General features: G+C 55.5%; 1 protein-coding gene and 1 pseudogene across 5 annotated transcripts in view; one reads left to right on the forward strand and one right to left on the reverse strand.

The window, feature by feature from the left end:
• The window catches only part of ADORA1 (adenosine A1 receptor), a 73,559-nt gene that overhangs the window by 25,781 nt on the left and 27,234 nt on the right, over positions 1-20,544 (forward strand). Inside the window, exons 2-3 of one of the 5 annotated variants that reach the window (XM_046679721.1) lie at positions 9,776-10,245; positions 18,174-18,571. In XM_046679721.1, the coding sequence (XP_046535677.1) occupies positions 18,231-18,571 (341 nt within the window). In that variant the 5' untranslated portion in view covers positions 9,776-10,245; positions 18,174-18,230. Of the gene's footprint in view, positions 1-9,775; positions 10,246-16,925; positions 17,358-17,390; positions 17,878-18,173; positions 18,572-20,544 lie in introns of those variants that run through there. The other 4 variants (XM_046679724.1, XM_046679725.1, XM_046679726.1 and 1 more) reach the window with 4 other exon arrangements.
• On the reverse strand, positions 1,483-2,484 carry LOC124248998 (annexin A2-like; annotated as a pseudogene).

Below are 20,544 nucleotides of genomic sequence, written 5' to 3' on the forward strand. Positions count from 1 at the left end.
ACAGACATTTCTCTAAAGAAGACACACAGATGGCCCACAGTCACCGTGAAAACATGTTCAACATCATTAACTATCAGGAAAATGCAAATCAAAACTACAATGAGATATCACCTCACACCCGTCAGAATGGCTATAATTAACAAGACAGGAAGCAACAAGTGTTGGAGAGGATGTGGAGAGAAAGAAATCCTCATACACTACTGGTGGGAGTGCAACCTGGTGCAACCACTATGGAAAACAGTATGGAGACTCCTCAAAAAATTAAGAATAGAACTACCATATGATCCAGCTATTCCACTGCTGGGTATTTATCCAAAGGACTTGAAAACACAAATGCATAAAGATACATGCACCCCTATGTTCACTGCAGCATTATTCACAATAGCCAAGACTTGGAAGCAGCCTAGTTGCCCATCAAGAGACGAATGGATAAAGAAGATGTGGTATATATATACACAACAGAATACAACTCAGCCATAAGAAACGATGAAATCTGGCCATTTGTGACAACATGGATGGACCTTCAGGGTATTGTGCTGAGTGAAATAAGTCAGAGGGAGAAAGTCAAATACCCTATGATCTCACTCATAAGTAGAACACAAAAACGACGACAAACGACCATGTAGAGACAGAGATTGGATTGGTGGTTACCAGAGGGGAAGAGGGGAGGGAGGAGGGTGGAAGGGGTGATCAGGCACGTGGGTGTGGCGGTGGATTGCAGTTAGTCTTCGTGTGTTGAACATGATGTACTCTACGCAGGAATCGAAATATGATATACACCCGAAACTTATATAATGTTATAAACTAATGTTACTGCAATAAAAAAGACTATGATTTCCCTCTAATGTACCGCTTTAATTGTATTTCACAAGTTTGACATGTAGTGTTACTGTTTTTAAGCTTTTGTAAGTATTTTAAATTTCCATTACCATGTGCTCTTTAAACTGTGAGTTATTTAATGTTTTTATATCTCTTTCTTTCATGAATATTTTCACTAAGTATGATAATTCTAGGAATACAGTTATTTTTTCTTTAGCACATTAAAGATATTATTCTACTGTCCTCTGGCTTTCACTATTGATAAAAAAGCTGTCAATCTAATTGTCCTTTACTTGTAGGTTATATATCTTTTCTCTCTGACTGCTTTTAATATCTTTTCTTTCTTTTACATTTTTATTATTTTTTAAAATAAAAATTCAGTTTATTCTTCTGTTTACAACACAGTACACGAGAATTTGCAAAGCGTTTCACAGCATAGATTTCACTTCCAGCTCCTTATAATGTTCATTTCTTTGGCTGAGAGGAGAGACCGGATGGGAGAGGCAAGTAGGGCTCAGGCAACTAAAACCAGGTTGGGGGTGGGGATGCTAAGGTCATCCTCACACGGATGGGCATAGCCGGCTGTTAGTCACAAGCTGATTTTCTGTGACTGTTAGCTGGAAGCCTGGGAGCACCAGTTCTGGAGCTCCCACTGTCCCGGGTTCAGTCATCCCAACCACACAGCAGCACCTTCTGGCGGTCACCTGTGGTGTCTTGCTGGATGTGGTAGGACACAGACTTGCTGTACTTTCTCATGAATTCAGACCTAATTTTCAACATGTCCACTTCACTGTGGGAGGCCGTGATTCTAATCAGGACCTTATCACGTGACCACTTGCCCTTCGTGGAGTCGTATAGTCAGTCGGCAAAATACGGGGGCTTATTCTGAATACACTGGACCAGGTCCAGGGAAGCATTCTCCAGGTGTCCTTTGACCTCCTTCTGGATGCTGCCTAACACGTCATAGGGCTGTGGCTCTTGTACCTTTCAAGTACTTTCTGGAGATGACACACACTCTGCCCGGTCATGATGCTGGTCCATTTGGGAACATCAGTTCCTTTCCTTTCTCTCCAGCATCGTGGGGATCCTGAGCATCTTGGTCACTCAGTTCTTAATCAATGACAGAGCCTTCCTCTGCTCTTCTGCGCTGTGTGAGGGCAGCCATCAGCTTGCGGGAGTCACCAGATGTATCAGAAACAATGTCCTTCTCAGATCAGTCTTGTACCTTTCCTTGTGGGCTCTGTTAGTTCCCTGAAGCTCCTGGTTGGTCCTTGAGCAGGATCTCAGTGAGGGGTCCTCATCAGTCCCCAGCCCCTTCATGGACGCTTTCAGCTCGGAAGCGTCACACCGAGTGGGTATTTTCAGTAGGCCCCCGATCACCATCTCCAGGCGGCCAAGTCTGAACTCAGCACTGATGCAAGTCCTCTCCTGGTCCTTCTCTGGGGGGTGAAGGCAGCGTTCTGCCTCTGTTTGTTGCTGCAGTGGGTCAAAATGTTGACAATGGTGACCTCACCCACACCTTTGGTCTTGATGACGGTTTCAGTGTTCAAAGCATCCTGCTCAGCATCAACTTGGTGTGCATGTTGACTGACGTGTGTGCACTTGGGAGTGTAGAGAGATCCCCTCTGAGTTGAGCTTGCACAGAATTTCATGAGCAGCAGACATTTTGAAAGGAGCTGGGCCAAGCACAGAGAGCTGCGAGTGTCCCCAGATGTGGAGCTTTATCTTTTTTTAATTGTAAACATTCTGAAAGTTTCCCCATGATGTGTTCTAGGTGTGGGCTACTTTTTATTCATACTGCTTGTGATTAACTGGGCTTCCCAATTTAGTGGACTGTTATCTGTTATCTAGTCTTCAGTTCTGAGAAAGTTCCAGCATTTAACTCTTCAAATATTGCCCCTTCTTTCTGTCATGTCTTCTGGAATTCCCATTCAATCTTTCTTTCATGCTTTCCATCTCTTTGTCTCTCAGAACTGCATTCTGGGTAATTTCTTCAGATCTGCCTTCCAGCACAGTAATTCTCTCTGCAGCTTTGTCTCATCAGCTGTTAAACCTGTCCACTTCATTTCAGAAACATTTTTTAAATTGGGAAAATGTAACTCAATTCAGAAAAGGGCAAAAATATAAATGTACAGCTTAACAATTAATTATGAAACAAATACCAATATGTTTTATTCCTTTATGTTTACATTTATACTTATTATACATATTTTTCCTAATAATACCAAAATAGAAGCTTTGCAAATATAATTCGGCCATCGCAAGGTTTCTCAACCTTGGCACGATTGACATCTTGGGCCAGATAAATCTTTGTTGTGGGGGCTGGGGTGCCCTGACCCAACATCAAGGTCATAAACCCTATTGTTGATATGGACCCTCAAATAGCAATGCACTCTGGGACAGTCCTGTGCAGTGTAGGATGTTCAGCAGCATCTCTGGTCTCTACCCACCAGATGCCAGGAGCACACACACCCCCCCCCCCCCCCCCCAGTTGTGACAACCAAAAACGTGCCTGGGCTGTGAACTCCTACACTCTACTGTTTCCCTGTGGGACCTCACTCATGGTGTCCTGTTTCCTTGTGGTTTATGATTTTTTTTCACCCTGAGCGCACGTTTCTTAGAGCTGTATCTGTGGGATTCCCCGAGGCCCAGGGGAAGGTGCTTTCCTCCGGGATGGTTTTTCATTTGCCACTGCCAGGCATTGGATGGCACTGCTGGCTCAGGATCACAAAAATGCACAGTCTTGGCTTTAGATTGTTTGAACGATTGAGATGGTGTGAATTTGGGTGGCAAACCTGCGCCAGACCAGCTGGTAGTTGTTGCTTCAAGAGAGATGTTTTCCTCCCTTCTGTTCAGCGCCAGGTTCGAGGTAGGAAAGTTGGGCTCAGATTTATTTCGAATTCACCCTTGTCATGAATTGCAGCCTTCGGGTTCTAGGTTATGGATAACGCTGAGAGTAACTCTTCTACTAGACTCCTCCCGTTGATGTACCCTCTGTGTCTCGCACGGTTTGTGAAAACTGCAGCTCATTGTAAATGCTGACGTCAGAGCGAGGCTGGTCCCCCGGGCTCCTGCCCTCTCATGATTTTAAGCTTCTGAGTGTACCTTTAATCTTCACCAGTCTATTGATGCATTTAAAATTTTGTCCAGTATTTTTGGTTGTCTTGAGTGAGAGGATCAATCAGTAAACTACTCTGTGATGCATTAGAAACTGAAGTCCATAACTTTTAAAAATTAATAACAAGAGGGAAGGGAGCTGAACAAATTTATGGATTTTTTACAGAAACACAAAAGCAGTACAAAATCAGCTGAATTAACATCACTTATTCAAAAGTGCCCTGGTATAGGCCTCTGTTAGATGCGTCAGTTTTGAGGATACGGATGGAGCTGCAAGGACAGGACAGCGTGAACGAAGGGAGCGGTGGGGATTCAGCCGTGAGGCCTCTCCTGCTGGCCCAGCTGTTTCACAAGAAGAAGAAAACGGACCCAAATGTTGCCCGGGGTTAGGCCTCACCACAGACACTTCAGGTTCTGGGATTTGTCCAGTGCTTTCTAGAATCCTGGGAAAATGAAGTCTTCTTGGTGAACATAATTCACTTTCCCGTCACACGTTCCCAGGAGATGAAGCCCCACCGAGGGGGCTGATGCTCGGAGAGTTGGATACATCCTGCGTTTACACAACGTGGAGGAGCTGCTGAGGCCAGACTGCTGAGGTGGCAGGATGGCTCCCCACTCAGTCTTTCTTCTTCACCTCGTCATTTCTTTTCTCTCTTTTTTTCTTTTCTTTTTTTTTTTTTTGAAGAAGATTGGCTGTGGTTTGGCTTATCCCCAAAGCCCCAGTACATAGTCATATATCCTAGTTGTAGGTCGTTCTAGATATTCTGTGTGGGAGGCCACCTCAGCATGGCTTCATGAGCGATGCTACGTCTGCGCCCAGGATCCGAACCAACGAACCCTGGGCCGCCAAAGTGGAACACGCGAACTTAACCACTTGGCCACGGGGCCATTCCCTCACCATTTCTAATTTGTGAGATGAGAGTAATGCTAGAAACTATACCACAGGTTTGTCGTGAGGCATGAATGGATCACACATAAGACAGCACTGCCTGGAGCACATAAGCACTCAACGGATGGGAACTTCAGAAATGTAAAAAATACACAACTTACAGCAAGATCCAAACTTAACAAAATCTGAGAATTTCTTCTCAAATATGACGTCAGGTCCATCAAACAGGACTGCATTTCTTTACAGTTGGCGATTTCGTTGTGCTCAGAGCAGTCAAGCTATAAGTGAAGGCAGGTTCCCCTGGTCAGTCACTTGGTCCATGCGTCTAGCTTAAGCTCGGCATGAGCACCTCCTCCACTGAGGCGGCCGCCGCGCTTCCCTCTCGAGATCAGCGTGTTTGCGACTCTTGTCACATCAGTAAGACATGAGCCTCCCGAGGTCCGATGAGGTGGTTCCCTCAAAGCCTTTCATTTCCCGTGGTGGTGAAGCAGGTCCGTGAATCTTTCCAAGTTTCCACAACTTCACCACCAACAGCATCAACGCCTCCATCCTCCGCTCCATCCTCCTCCAAACTTTCAGGAAACCGACAATAGTTACAGCACAAGAACAAAGAGAATTCATAGGTTGGGGACTTTCTCCCGGGATCATGTAGGAGTGTGATGTGCAAAGTGCACGGTACACACTCGTGCAACAGGTGATGCCACACCGACTCCTCCTGCGGAGAGAACTGCCGAGCCCGCTCGCCCTCTCTGTTCCTCTGTGCATCCGGGTCTCCTGTGGGGAGCTCAGGTTCTGCACATTCGTACCACACTCTCTTTTGACAGCGTCTTCCTGGAAGGCTGAGGGCTGGCTTTGTCAGACGTCCCTGGTGGACTGTCAGGGCCAGGGGGCCACGGTCCCTCCCTGAGCTCATGCAGAAAGGTACCCTGATGAGTATGCATCTTGCTTTAAGTTTCCGTACTTTTTACTTGTTTTCTTTGTTTAACTTAACATTTGTGGCGCAGGAATTATTTTAGGTGCTTTCTGTGAAACTCATTCAGCCGGGAAGGTGACAGGCAGCCTCAGCCGCACCTGGCTTTTCTGGATAGGCAGGAGCACAGGGAAAGCCAGGAGCCAGACCCAGACGAGCCTCTGCCTCCGGCCACGCCCCTGCCTTGTGTCCATGCCTCCACTGGGGGCTCCACTCTCCGCTCATTGCTCCTCATCTGAGGCAGAAGCCTAGAAGTCATCCTCGACCTCCTGCCCCACTCCCCACCCCATCCCTTCCTGGTCACTCACGGCCTCTCCCTCACTGGCTTCTCTCTCTCATAGCGCTTTGACTGTAGTTGATCTGTCACCACCTGTCTTCCTGTCCATCTTCCCCTCTTAGCACTGGGACCGTCTTTGATCTCTGAATACCTGGTGCCACTGCAGGCCCTCAAAAGATGTTAGCAGAATGAATGAATGAATGAATGAAGTCCTATCCTTTCTATGTAAGAATTTCTTGAGTTAATCCTTCTATCTCCACTCCCCCTTAGGTGCCCAGCGTAGAGTCTTACTCTTCCTACCAGAACTCTCACAGGAACCACCTACCTGATGTTCCTTTTCTCCATTCGCCCCATCCCACCTGCTTTCCTCATTGCCCCAAGCATCAGCTCTCTAAAGGGTTGCTTCTCACTGCCCTTGGGATGAATTCAAGCCTTCATCTCTTGCCTCTGTTTCTGCTGAGCCCTATGGCTAACCACTATCTAGTGGTGTATGCCACGTGCATGTGTGTTCAGGCCCCAGTGTCTTTGCATGTCTTCCTAGAATGCTACCCACTTTGCTCTGCCTGACTACCTCCTGCCCACCCTTTGAAACCCAGCGCAAATGTGCTTCCTCGTGAAGCCTCCTGGGGCCCTACAGCCTCCCCTGTTCAGAGGATTAGAGCTCTCTGAGCATTTGTCGACTGGCTGTCATTGTTGGCTCACACATCTACAGCCTCATCTCCCCCTACCCACTAGATGGAGTCCCTTAAAATCCTGAGCTTGCAATGGCTTCATTTTTTTTTAATCAAGGAAGGTGTATTCACATACTGCTTGTGTAACAAAAACTAATTCAAAAAATGCGGCCGCTGTTGTGTCTTTCTGTTTACATTGTACACTGACCCCACCCCCACCCCGTTTGGTGCTGGCCGTGAGTAACTGAAACGTGATCAGAGAATGCTGGTAAATATGCAAATGTCCTTTCAGGAGGGGTGGGCTTTTTGCCTTTTCACGCTGGAATGCATGTTGTTTCCGACAGTGCTGGGGGCCTGGGATGCGGAGGACAAGGCCAGCTGCTCCAGGAGATGAGGGGCCCCAACTCAGCCCTGCCCCTCAGCCCATCTTCCCCGCCCCACGCTGGCAGGTGGAAGCTGGGGTTTTGAAGCTGAGTCTCTTGCACTGAGTCCTGGATGGAGGACGACAGATGGGGCCACACAGCTCCGCTGCTCAGACCGCGGGGACAGGTGGAGGCTCCGGGGCCAGAGTGTGAATGCTGGCGATTCATGCGTGGTGCAGGCCGGCGCAGTGCCCAGCTCAGGACCAGCGACAGCTGGGCAGCACATGGGCAGGGGAGGGAGCAGGGCACGGGGTGGGGCGGGAGCGTGGGTTCAGCCACGGGCGTGGGGGGAGGAACGGGAGGGCAGAGGACACGGGAGGAATGAGGGGGAACTCCACCTGCCCCCGCCCCAGGCTGGGGCGGGAGTGAGGTCAGAGGTCCCGAGCCGACCCCAACGGCTTAGGAAGCTGGAGGGTAAGTGGACACGACGTGAGGGAAGAGAGCTCCTTGTCTGCCCCTTCGCCCTCCTCCCCACCCCCAGCTGTCCTCCACCTAGCCCTGCAGAGGCATTTGGGCCATCTCGGCAGCTGTGCCAGTGCTTGGCTGGGTCAGGGCCCGGGCAGGGAGAGAAGCAGCTGCCGCCCCTCCCCGTGCGGACGAGGGTGACCAGGTTGGGGACGGCTCAGCACATGGCAAGACGCTCCACGCTCTTCCGTGCAGAGCTCCACCGGCCGACTGTGCCCTCACGGTCCCTCTTGAGCGAAGCGATGGAGGGAGAGCTGTGGAGCCATGACAATAATTAGTAGCAGCGTCGCCTGAGCCCTTGCCACCTGCCCGAGGCTGCTGATCTGTGAGACGTCACTGGGTCCCCCCACAGCCCGCCACGAAAGCATTACAACTTCTATTTTACACGTGAGAAAACAGGCTTCTTGGTTGAGAAAAGTGCCCACAGTCGGACCCTGAGATGGGACAGAGTGAGATCTGACACAAATTTGTTTGACACTAGAGACCCAGCTCCTAACCTCTGAGGAGGACTGGATTAGCACGATCCCCAGCTGGAAGCCAGCAGCCCCCATCGGCAGAAGTAACGAGAGTGGGGTGGGCCTGAGTGAGCCTTTCTCTCTGTCAGGATGGACCCGCTAGATGAGGTGGGGGGAGTAAAGGAAGCGGGAAAATCCTTTTTTTCTGGGGATTTCTCTAAATAGGAGCACTGCCATCCCTTTGGGCTGATTTAGGAGACTTTGCCTGGAAAAACCAGAACAAAGCCCTGTGGGTTGGGCGCCAGGAGACCAGAGTCCATCCGTCCCTCTGGGTGGCCTCCGTAGGCACTGCCGCCCTTGGTCTCTCACTCTCCAGGTGGGTGCGGCCAAGCCTCAGAAGGAGGGGTGGGGCAGGGCAGGGTCGGTCTCCCTCTGGTCTGGTCCCTTGCGAGGTGGAGCATCCCGCCTGGAGCCCTGTGCAGAGCACCTGCCAGTTGGCCTAAAGCTGAGTGCAGACATGCTTCTCCCAACCCCGTATCCACCACAGAGCGGCCAGGAGGGCGGGAGCTCCAGAGCAGCCGGCCCTTTCCAGATCCTCACCCGCCCAGGCCTCCGTCTGGCCAGCAGGGGGACCTCGAGCCTCAGGCAACGGCCTGAGCTGGGTGGCTCCCTCCGGCCCTGGATTCCACCACTGAGCAGACCCACAGGCCTCCCTAGGCCTCAGTTTCCTGCTCTGCGAAATGGGAAAACAATTACACTTCCTTCACCTGCAATGCTGGGGGTGTTGGTGAGAGCTAACGCTGAAGTGTGTGGATCTGGACCTTCTTGTCGTCGTGCTGTATTATTCTGAACGCCCGGCCTTCCATAAACGTTTCTGGAGCTCTGTTATGTGCCAGGAGCTGTTGTGAGCCCTGGATGAAGTCCGTCCAACTCTGGGGCCAGGACAGTGGTTGAAACAGAAACCTCTGCGTGTCCCACCCACCTGACCAGCCAGACAGAGCGGGCGGCCTTAGCTTCGGTGGACGCCTCTAGCAAGCTCCTGTCTCTTCCTCTGGCCTGGAATTTGGGACTTTGGGTGGGCCCCGGGAGGGGCAGGGAGGCTCGGCTGCAGCCCGGCGCTCGCTCCGACGTCAGGAAAGTGCACCTGGTGAGGGACCTCTTGCAGCCCTCTGCTCCCCGTGACTGGGCCTTGGGTTCAGGGCAGAGGGGTGAGGCAGATGTGACCGGATTAATGTCACTCACACTGAGCGTTCTGCTTACGGTCAGGGAATTGGGGCTGGGCTAAGGCTGGAGCTGAGAGAAGGGGCTCGAGCTTGTCGCCAAGCCCGAGCTGTCTAGTCACCTCTCCGTTCTTTTCCCAGGAATGCGGCCCCGGTCGGTTCCTCCTGTGATGGGGTTGTGGCTGGTGGCCTCTTGCCTCCATCCCTTCTGGGCGGGGCTTCCATCGACAGTCACTGTGAAGACCTGGGTGTGGTGGGCTCTCTGACAGGCTCCTGGGGGTCCGCGTGGAGGAGAGTGGACCCTCCACCTGTTAGCTTTCCGCCTCGCTCCTTCCAAGGAGCCTCTGGCTTCAGGCCTAGCCTCACCGGGGCCACAGTCCACAAAGCACCTAATTAGGAGTTCAGAGTGACAGGTGACTGTTCACATTGCTTGTGCTGCTTCTCCAGTTCCGTTTGTCTCGTTCTCTTAGGTGGACTGCAGACGGTCTGAGAAGGGCTGCTTGTGATGTGGTGCAAAGAACCCTGGGCTGGGAGTCAGAGACCTGAGTTCATATCTCAGTTCCAGCTCTGGCGGTTCCAGGCCTCTCTCTGAGCCTTGGCGTTTTACTCTGTTAAAGGGGATCATCACAGTTTCCCCACGAGGCAGCATGACGACCCACGAGATAAACGTGAGAAATGGCCACATCCTCTGTCTGCATCTGCCCAGGACAAGTGAAAACATGCGTCCACACAAAAACTTGTCCACGAATGTTCACAGAGCATATCATGCATAATAGTCTGAAATGTGCATTGACCGAAGAATGGATAAACAAGCGTGCTGTGTCCTCATGATGGAATATTATTCAGCTACAGAAAGGGATGCAGTGCTGACACATGGTACAACATAGACGAACTTTGGAAACCTCCTGCCACGCAGAGGAAGCTGGTAACGAAGGACCAGGTATTGTGTAGTTCCACGTACATGAAATGCCCGGAACAGCCATATCCACAGAGATGGGAAATGGATTAGTGATTGCGGGGCCGGGGTAGGGCTGCGGAGGAGCAGGGAAATGACTGCTAACAGGGGCAAGGATTTTGGGGGGAGAAGGAAAGTGTTCTAAAATTAAATTATGGTGATAGTTGCACAATTCTGCAAATATACTAAAAATCATTGAATTGTATGCTTTAAATGGGTGAATTTATGATATGTAAACTATATCTCAATGAAGCTGTTTAAAAATTTAGCCGAGTGTCCTGAATTTAATCTGGCAACTCTGCCCTGTCCTTCCTTTCCCATTTTCCCCGGTCCGCACGGCCCTCCTTGCCCTCTCAGAACATGGAGAAGGCAGTGGGCATACTTCTCTTTCTCGAGAGTTGTTGGCCCTGCCTGTAGGGTGGAAGAGAATAAAGGAGGCATTAGGGAGTCCAGATGCCAGCCCGCCAACCTCCAACCAAAGCCACATAATCCCCCCTGCCTCGGTTTCCCCTTCTGCCTGCTGAGGGGACGGGAGGCAGAGGATCCTTGCCCCGCACCCCTGGAGGTGGCGTTCGAGGAGTCCAGGGCGGTGGGGGTGAAGTGCTGGCCAGGATGGGGGGCCTTGCCGGGAGGTGTGGTAGAGCAACTTGGGCGGCAGGTGGATGGCCCGCAGGCACCTCTTGGCCGCAGTCAGGGCAGAGAAGCCAAGAAATCATGGCTGGCGCCACGTGGGCCAGAGTCAGGCGTGGGAGCCGGGCCATGGGCTGCCGCATGGAGAGCTGCTGGTGCCAGGAGAAGCCTGATTCTTTAATTGATGAGCAGCGTGGCGGCTCCCTGCTGGCCAAGCGTCGGGTGGGGGCGGGCGTGGAGGAGAGTCGGGACTGGGGCCGAGGGCCTGGAGGTGGTGGAGAGCTGGCACTCCTGGGCTGGGGAGCGCCCAGAGCTCTGTGACCGGCCAGCTGTCACTAACCACTCAGCACCTTGACGAGTGGGATCTGCTCCCAGTTTCTCTTCCCTCGGATGTCTCCTCCTTGCCACGGCTTCCCTCCCTTGGGCTGTGAGCGTGTGCAGGTCTCCCGTCTACAACCACCACTTTTTGATCCTCGTCTCCTGCCTCTCACAGTCCATCTTTTATTCTCCTCCCTGCCAAGCTCTTTCAAAGCCTCGTCTGCCCCCACGGCCCGGCCTTTCCTACCTGCTCCAGCGTTAACCCTGAGATGGTGCTTCTACCTCCCCGCCCACTTCTTGTCATCGAATCGTCCCACTTCTTCCCGGGTGCTGTGGGCACAGCCTGCTTCTTTCCAGCTCTCTTTGGCATCCTCTCCTGGAGTGATCTCACCTCTCCTGGAGCTCTGACTGCCGCCTAGATTGACATGACCCAGGCGGAGCTCTGACTGTCCCCTGGGCCATTGCCACAAGCCTGCTGGACCCTGCGCCTGGGTAGGCACATCCCACCCTACCTGCCCAGGAGAGGCCTTCTCACCCTCGCTGTCCCACAGCCAGCCTCTCCTGCTTCAATCCCACTCACCACCACCAGCATTTCTCCAGGAGCCCAAGCTTGAAATTCAATCGTCCTCTTTGCCTCTCCATTCTCCCCGGCTGCTCTGCTTGGCTGGCCAAGGAGCTGGGAGTCCTATGTGACATCTCTATTGTCCATCTTCTCTGTTCCCACTGCTTCCTCTTATGTTTGGCTTTTAATCTTGTTTGGCCAGGACTTGTCTCTGATGGGTCTTCCTGCCTGGCCCTCCCCCTCCTCCAGTCCACTCTGCACGGGGCACCTTTCCAAAAGAGCATCTTTCAGATCCTTCAAAAACCCTTGAAGGCTTCCCATCACCCATAGGGTGGACCACATCTGTCTAGTGATTTACAACCTGAAAAACACTTTCAAACAGATAAAATAGGTGATGTGATTATTCCTCGTTTATGGATAGGAGAACCGAGGCTCAGAGAGATGCGGTGAGTTGCTGGGGTTCATCCAGAGCTAACAGGTGGAGCCAGGGCAGGGGCTGAGGCCTTCCGCCTTTGACTGGGTGCACCACCCGCCACAGTCTCCCCCACCTCCCGAGGGGGCCTCCAGCAGTGTGGGCCCTGCTGCCCAGCACCAGCCCCTGGTCCTGCCCAGAACACACCTCTCTTGCTCAGGCTGTTTGTCCTTTCTGTCTGCCCAGGCCAGCAGCCCTTCTCCACAAATCAGGACATCTCACCCCTGCTCCAAGGCCTTCCCCACCCAGCGCCCCCGCGACCTTGTCTGTGGCAGCTGGAACACACTGCCCACCCGCCCAACGTGAGCTCCAGCTGGTTCTGAGCAGGTTCCACACCAGCCCTGCCCTCCAACCCCAAGCTGGGAGCCCCTGAGAGCCCTCAGAACAGAACATCTTCTTAGGCTGCCATTCACAGCCGCCAGTTAACACGGAATGAGTGGGTGGGGCTGGAGCCTCCTCCAGGATGCCCTTCCAGAGCAACTGACCAGCGATGCCAGTCACCCCATGAGCCTCACATGCCTAGGCAAACACCGCACACCCTGGGCAGTCTGCCAGTGGCTTCCCTCCAACGTCTCCCAGCCCGGTGTCCTCGCCCACGATTAAGGACGAGTGACACTGCTGTGCTCCCTCTGGGGTGTGTGTGAGCATTCCGTGTGGGACATGACGTATGTCTCTAAAGACTGAACCACTGTGCACCTGTAAAAGGGGCCTTTATTACTGTAGGAGAGCGTGTCCCCCCATGCCGATTTCTCTGGGGGGTTAGCAGACTGCCTCCCCCGCCCCCCGCAAGGTGGGGAGGGTGTGGAAGCCAGGACACCCGACTTCCCCGAGGCCTGAGCTCAAAGGCTGGTGCTCAGGGGACTCCCCAGGGCCGGGACGGGCGGATGCAGGGCAGGGCTCACCCCGGACATCTCCCCTGGCACCAGGCTCTGCCTCCAACTCACGGGGGTAACAAGTTGATTGCCTCTCTGGGTCTCAGTTTCCTTATCTGTACAAGTTGGGTTGAAGCTCAGACTTTCAAGACTTTTAAAGCCACAGAGCTAATAAAATCTTATGTTCAAATAAAATCTCATAGCAGGAACCCCGGAGTGAAGTGAGCTGAAGCAGAGTGGCTCTGGCTAAAGCAGGGTGGTTTTCTGAGTCCTGACTGAGAGTCAAGACCTGACCCTCCTTCCCAGCCCCTGAGGTCCTGAGGCTTCTCGGCTGAGCCCTGAGGGGTCTTCAGCGAACAGCATCCAAACCGCCAGAACAGACCCCCATGGCGCTGGCATCAGCTCTTATCTGTGAACAGGAGGAAGTACCCATCAGTAGGGTGGGAAAGACCTCTGAGCCGCCCAGGTGGCTGCATGTTGGGGTCGTTTGTGCCTTGTGCTCCCCACCCTGACTGGGGGGTCTTTCCAGAGACGGTGCGGGAAATGATGGCTTTTTCATTTCTCTGTCTTCTGTGCTCAGCTCATTGTCTAACGTGAAAAAGGGGTTCAGGAAACGTCTTTTGAATAGACTAAATGAAGGAAGGAACGATGAAGTTAAGAAGGAAATGGAAGGGACATCCTCGCTTCAGGATTTAGGACCAGTTCTGTGCTATCCGGAGGGACCTCGACTAGCTCCTTCCCACAGACCCAGCTGCTGACCTGGGAGAGGGGATGGGGAGGGGAGAGAGACCTGGATTCCAGATCTGAAGAGGGAACCTCAAAGGGGCAAACGGGGCCTGGGGGACGAGGGCAAGGCCGGGGCCTCCCTGCCGTCCAGAAATCTTCTCCTTCCAACCAGCCCGCCCTTGCTCTGCTCGCCTCCTCCTCCTCCCCTCCCCCTCTGTCCCCTCTCCCACTTCCCCCTCCCCCTCCGCCTTCTCCTCTCCCTCCACATACTGCCCAGAGAGTGGTGAGAAACAACGCAGGGACCAAAATCACCTCCTGCCTGCTGGCAGGGGAAAGAGCGATCCTAAAGCTTCATCCAGCCCCAGACCGCCCTGGGGCCTGAGCTGAACCTTGGTGGCCCCCTCCCTGCTGGTGTCCTGAGGGTCTGCAGGGATGGCTGCTCTCTTGGGGCAGGCCTCTTCCCGACTCCACGTGTCTCATTCAGTTGGGAGAATTCCAGGAAGGAGGAGGGGCAGGGCTGCCCTGCAGGAGTGCCTCTACCAGCCCCCACTTCCCCACACACCCCCTCCCCACAGTGGAGAGAGGGCAAGAGTGAGGGGCCCTGAGAAATCTAGACAGGGGCTTCAGGGGGAAGGATGGGGGCAGGGGCAGGCCTGGGGGTCTTTAGACCTAATCTTGCTCCCAGAGCCACATGCCAAACAGAAGCTTCTCCCTGGGTGACCTTGAAGGCATCCACGCCTGGTCCCTGTGTCTTTTGGTGCCAACTTCAGCGTGACTGGCTACACAGAGCACTCCTCGTCCTTCTACTGGCCCCGCCTGGTGCTGCTGCTTGTCCTGCTGATAAAACGTCTGGCTAGACACTCCTAAGTCAGCTCAGGAAGCTCTGCCACCCTGCGAAGGCCTTCGTGAGCAGACCAAGGCTCACCTCTTCACGTCGAGGGCCCTGTGTCTGCGGGGCATGGATGGACCCTGGTGTGGGGAGGGTCAGCATGTCTGGAGGTCCTGGACATGTGATGGAAGCCAGAGAGTTTTTGGCTCAGTGTAATTCCAGATACCTTGGTCCCACCTGTTCTGTCCACTCTTTCCCATACCATCCTCCCCCAACTACAGACCTCTGACCCTCCTCTAACCTCCCCCTGCACTGACCCTGCTCTTGGCCCTGGAATCTGCCGCATATGGGCAGCCAGGACCTAGAACTCTTCTAGGGGGAGAGGCCACCCCCACAGCCTCTGTCTCGACCATCTTTCCTGCCTCAGAATGGACTGGGTGCTGTCAGAGCAGGACAGGACAGGAGACGTCAGCTGTCTAAGGCAACTGAGGCCAGGAGATGAAAAGTGCCTTGCCCAGGGCCACACAGCCAGTGAGTGAGGGCCCGAAGCCAGCTTCCAGCTCTTCTGACTGTCAGTCAAGCGCTCTTTTTCCTGCACGAAGTGGTCCTGCTGCCCAGGAGCACTGTGTTCACCTCTGACCCCCCTCCCCTCTGCTCAGAGACTCTGCGGAGACAGGTGCTTTTCCCAGAGCGGCTCTCTGGACGGACCCTGCCTGGGCCAGCTCTGCTCTCAAAGGTCAATGTAGTCCCTGGAGGCTTGGCCCTGGGACCAGCAGGGTGGAGGGACAGAGAGCAGAGGGGGCGAGGGGAGGAGGAGAGAAGGGATAACAGCTTTGATTTATTCTGCCCAGAACTGAGGAACAAACAAATTCCCTACGGGGATTATGCAAATGTATCCACTACAAGTCAACAACCCACATGGAAGAACTGGGGGTGAGGAGTGTATGGGGGGGCGGGGGCCCGCTCAGGTGCCCTCCAGAGCTGAAGACACTGCTGAAGCTTAGACAGGGTGACCTGCTCACCTACGCCCTGCCCCAATCTGGGCCTGCTGGGTCTTTGTAGGTTTTTTTGACACCTAGATGAACAAAAATTAGGAAGCTGAGTGAAAACCAAGAGAAAGCCTTGATCCCACAAGGACTTGAGCCAAGGAAGGGCTGAGAGCCCAGGATGGACAAGAAGGCTTGCCTGTTGCTGGGCCTGGGGAGGAGGCTCCGGAGTGCTGAGGACGTCTGCAGGGGAAGTGGAGGGCGACACGTCCCAGTTTCTCCCCAGGGTCTAGGGAAGGACTGCGATTTGCCGTCTGTGGCACAGATTCCTTGCTCCCCTGAAGGCAGAAATGGAAGTTACCTTTCCCACTGGGTTTCCTCCTCCCCAGGAAGATTCAGCCCCCTCTCCCGCTCCTCCAGCTCCTCAGGTTCCAGCCCCACTGACCCTGATCCCCACGGAGATTCGGTGCGGACCCCCAGCAGAAGCTGTGTTCTCACCCTCCTTGGGAAGAACTCCTGTCTGGCATCCCGAGGTCCAACAGGCGGGCAGAGCCTCAGGGGCTGGGGCCAGGCCAGGTGGCACTGGGGTCCTCAGCCAGACTCTCTTTGCTCTCCTGGGGCCCTTTCCCAATATCCACGAGCAAGGGTTTCTCAGATCGGGATCTCTGCAACGCATCTGTTCTGAGCAGGGGTCTGCCCCTGGGTGGTTCTTAGTCGACACCAGCAGGCCACCTAATCTGAGCTGCAGCATGAGGCAGCCCAGAGAGGGACTGGGATGGGGCACAGAGAGGGGAGCACTGTGATGGGAGTCAGGAGCCTGGCTTCTTACTCCGGCCGTCAGGATTTGCTGTGCCCCCTTGTGGAAGCCCCTTCCTTCCAGTCTGCTGTTCGTCTACACCGAGGGGACTGGGCTGCAGACCTTGTGGCTTAGCTCCTGTGCTATGAAGAGGGAGGAGTACAGAGAAGGAGGAGAGAGGGGGACATTGGTGGGGACCATTTTGGGAAGTAGGTCCCATCTGCCAGCCTCTGGCCCTCATCTGCAAGATGGAAATTGCTAATAGACTAAAAGGCAGTTCTGGAAGATAGAGGAGAAATAAGCATAATGACTCAGGATGGAGCTGCAAAGTATAGCTCCTGAGAACATGCAGGAGCTGGTTTCATGGGAGAGCAGGGTCTGAGGACTGAGGGTGGGGACTGTGCCAGGAGGAAGCAGAGAAGGGCCATCCTGGAGCCCCGCAGGCAGGCGAGAGGCTGAGGCAGGTGGAGGGGTCTCCCGAGGCGGGGCTGGGACTCCGGGGCACCCCGCACAGAGAAGGAGGGAGTGAGCACAGAGAGGCCGGATTCCGACACCAGACCCTAGAAAAGGCTCACAGGTTCCCAGCCTTTCTCAACCAGAATCACTTCCTTTGTTTGGAGGAGGGGTGGGGAGGAGACGGAGGGCGAGGAGGGAGGGGCCCGGTGCCGCCGCCGCCCCCGCCCCTCGGGTGCGCGGAGTCGATTGTCACCAGCTCCAGCGCCGGGGGGCGAAGGAGGCGCTGATGCCGAGTCAGTCCCCGCCCGCCACATCCCCCCGGACCTGACAGGCTGGCCCCGGGCTCGCCGGGCATCCCGGAGCCAGCGGTTGCTGGAGGCGTCGAGCTGGGCGGGCGCTTGGACAGCACCGTGCGGGCGCTGGGAGCTCTGCCAGTTTGGGTGACCTTGGGTAGGTCTGTGCCTAAGCGCCCCGGGGCTCCCGGCGGGTATCGGGAGAGGGTTGACAGAGGCCGCGAGAATGCCCTTGGGGTCGGGGCGCGCGAGGGTCCCTGTTGAGCCGAGCGGACCGGGCAGGGCTGGGAGGCAGGCGCCGCAGGGTCTCCGGCGGGGCGGGGCGGGGGGCGCTCTCCGGGGCAGGGGCCGCGCCCTGGCCTGGTGCTCGGCTCAGCCCCCTAGGCCCGCGTCTGCCCGCCCAGTCCCAGGTGCGGAACGGGCGCTACCTCTTTAAAAGCGTCCGGGGCTGAGCCTCCGCCGCACCATGTGATTGCTGGAAAGGCCGGGCCGGGAGGCTGCCGCGGGAGCCTGGAGAACCAGGAGCAGCGCGCGCTGCCGGAGCCCAGCCCTGCCCGGCGTGGCCGCGGCGCTCCGGGCGGCCCCAGGTGCCCGCAACTTTAGGCGCTGCCTCTGGGGTCCCCTGGCGGCCAGCACGCAGGATGGTGAGCTCCTTGCGTCCTGCTCTGTGGGCATAGGTGGGCAGAGCCGGGTACGGGGGACCCGTGCGGGTGTGTGTGCTGGGAGCTGCCTCTCACCTGATAAGAAAGCCGGTGGAGGAGTGAGCGCTGCTATTTTAAGTTGCTGAATGGAACCTCTGGGGCTATAAGGGGAGGGACAAAGATTGGAGAGAAAGGGCCAGGTACTCCGCCAGCCTGGGCGGGCACCACGTGTGCCAAGTGGGGCACATCCCCACAGGGCGGCGGGGGCTGCAGAGCTGCTGGCTCCCCTCCCCACAGGCGGGCCTCCCCACTCTAGGCTTCCGTGACCACAGGTGCCTGCCTCACGCCCCTTGGTGCCCGTCTGCTGATGTGCCCGGCCTGTGCCCGCCATGCCGCCCTCCGTCTCGGCCTTCCAGGCCGCCTACATCGGCATCGAGGTGCTCATCGCCCTGGTCTCGGTGCCTGGCAACGTGCTGGTGATCTGGGCGGTGAAGGTGAACCAGGCGCTGCGGGATGCCACCTTCTGCTTCATCGTGTCCCTGGCGGTGGCTGATGTAGCAGTGGGTGCTCTGGTCATCCCCCTCGCCATCCTCATCAACATCGGGCCATGGACCTACTTCCACACCTGCCTCATGGTTGCCTGCCCTGTCCTCATCCTCACCCAGAGCTCCATCCTGGCCCTGCTGGCAATTGCCGTGGACCGCTACCTCCGCGTCAAGATCCCGCTCCGGTGAGTCCAGAGCAGCTGGAGGCACCTGCTGCGCCCGTACTGGGTGGCTTGAGGGCCGTGTAGAGAGGATAAAAGGTGGAACATAAGACCCCATGTCAGCCAGATAGTCTCTGGGCCACTGCGCCCCAGCACACATTCTGCCTGCCTGTCCTCTGCTCTGAGCGCTGGGCTGAGCTGCCGCAGAAGCAGGAGGGGCTGGAGGAAGGGGAACCTGGCAGTGCCCAGGGCCCCGGGACCGAAGCTGCTGCTGTTCTCCCCACACGGCCAGGGAAAATGAGGCTGCCTGTCCGGCCTGGGGTGGGCCTGCCAAGACAGTCATCGTGAGCCCTGGGTGGTAAGGAGCTGTGCTCCCCCGGCCCAGGGACGTGGAAGGGCAGACCAGACTGCAGGGTGCAGTGAGGCTGTGCCGAGGGTGGCATGGTGGGGGCGGGAGTGCTGTTTCCAGCCAGGCCTGGCCGGGCTTCCTGAAGACACCCTTTAGTCTTGTTTTCTGGATAACTCTGTGCCAGCCGGCTCCACCCTCCGGGGCCGTCCTGGCAAATCCAGCTCCTGCTTATGGGATCTCTGCGGCAGGCAGGAGGAGGGAGGAAGGGGCACCTGCTCTTGGCGTGCCTATTCTGTGCAAACCCACGTGTGTCAGGCAGCACATGGTGGTGGCCTGACGGTGGCAGTCCTCATGCGGGTGTCTACTCCGTGTTGGGGCTCCTTGCCCAGGCCTGCCAGGCCATAATCTCATCACCAGGCAGTGCTGGGGCCACCAAGTGCCAGCGAACGCCTGGGCGCAGGGCCAGGGCCAGCCCTGCTGGGACGCTTCTGTGAGGCTTGACCCTGTTTAAATCTGGTCACCAGTGGATCCCCTTCCTCCCGGGGGCTCTGGCCATCTCTGGCACCTGCCATCCGGGGAGTAGCTTCCGCACCTGGGACGTGGGGCCTCTGGCCTCAGTTGGCCTCTCGCCCAGGCAGGCCTAGGCACCCATGTTCCTCCCATTTGCATTACATTTGTGCACGTTTAACTTTTCAAAGCTTTTTTCATGCAACATTTTTTCCTTTTTTCACCGTGATCCTGTAAGGGAGGTGGAGTGGGAGCTGGTACAGGGGAAATTAAGACCCAGAAGGTCTCCTGAAGCTGATGGGAGCAGACCTTGACCCCACTGCCTACCTACCTCCTGCTTCCCCCACGGCCTGGCACCTTGAGGCCAGGCTCCCTGCTGTCCACCTCCCGTACACCCTCGTTTCCAGGGGAGGTGGGCTGAAGACAGCTGCTCAGGGCAGAAGGAGGCAGGGAAGGCAACCAGAAGCCCGGTGAGCTCAGCCGCGGAGGGGCCTTCCTGCTGCCATTAGTCCCAGGTCGTGGCTGGGCTGTGCAGATGCAGCTGGTCTCAACCCATTAGCGTGGGCTGGGCCTCTGAGCCCGGCCACAGCACAGAGTGTTGACACATTAGGAAACTCACCAGATAGGCAGATAGGTGAAGGCTGCTCAAGAAATTCCATCTGCTGAGTGGACGCCAAGGTGAGCCATGGCCCGGGCCGCGCGTGACAGAGGTTGTAGCTGCAGAAGTGCCCTACTTGCCCTGTTGGGACGGGGGCCGTGCGTGCAGGAACCGCTGGCCCATTGCTCCAGGAGGCAGCTCCTGTTGCTTCTTGCTCCAGCCTCGAGGAGCTGGGGCTCTTGAGGAGCGTCTTCCCAGGGCCAAGGCTGGGGTGTACATAGAGGCTATGAATCCAGGCTTGGGGTCACGTCCTGGCTGTGACCTTGGGAAAGTAACTTATTAACCTCTTTCAGCTTCAATTTCCTCATCTGTAAACGGGGACATTAATAATAGTGCCTTCTTCCTAGGATGATTGGAAGAGTATGATAAACTCCTACGTGGAAAGTACTGAGTGCTGTCTGACATGTTACGTGCAAACTGCACGTGGTAGGTTTGTCACTGTTAACAGTGGGCTCACAGTGGGCCTGATGGGCCAGCCCTGCC

Source organism: Equus quagga, chromosome 12, assembly GCF_021613505.1.
Source record: "Equus quagga isolate Etosha38 chromosome 12, UCLA_HA_Equagga_1.0, whole genome shotgun sequence".
Classification (NCBI taxonomy): domain Eukaryota; kingdom Metazoa; phylum Chordata; class Mammalia; order Perissodactyla; family Equidae; genus Equus; species Equus quagga.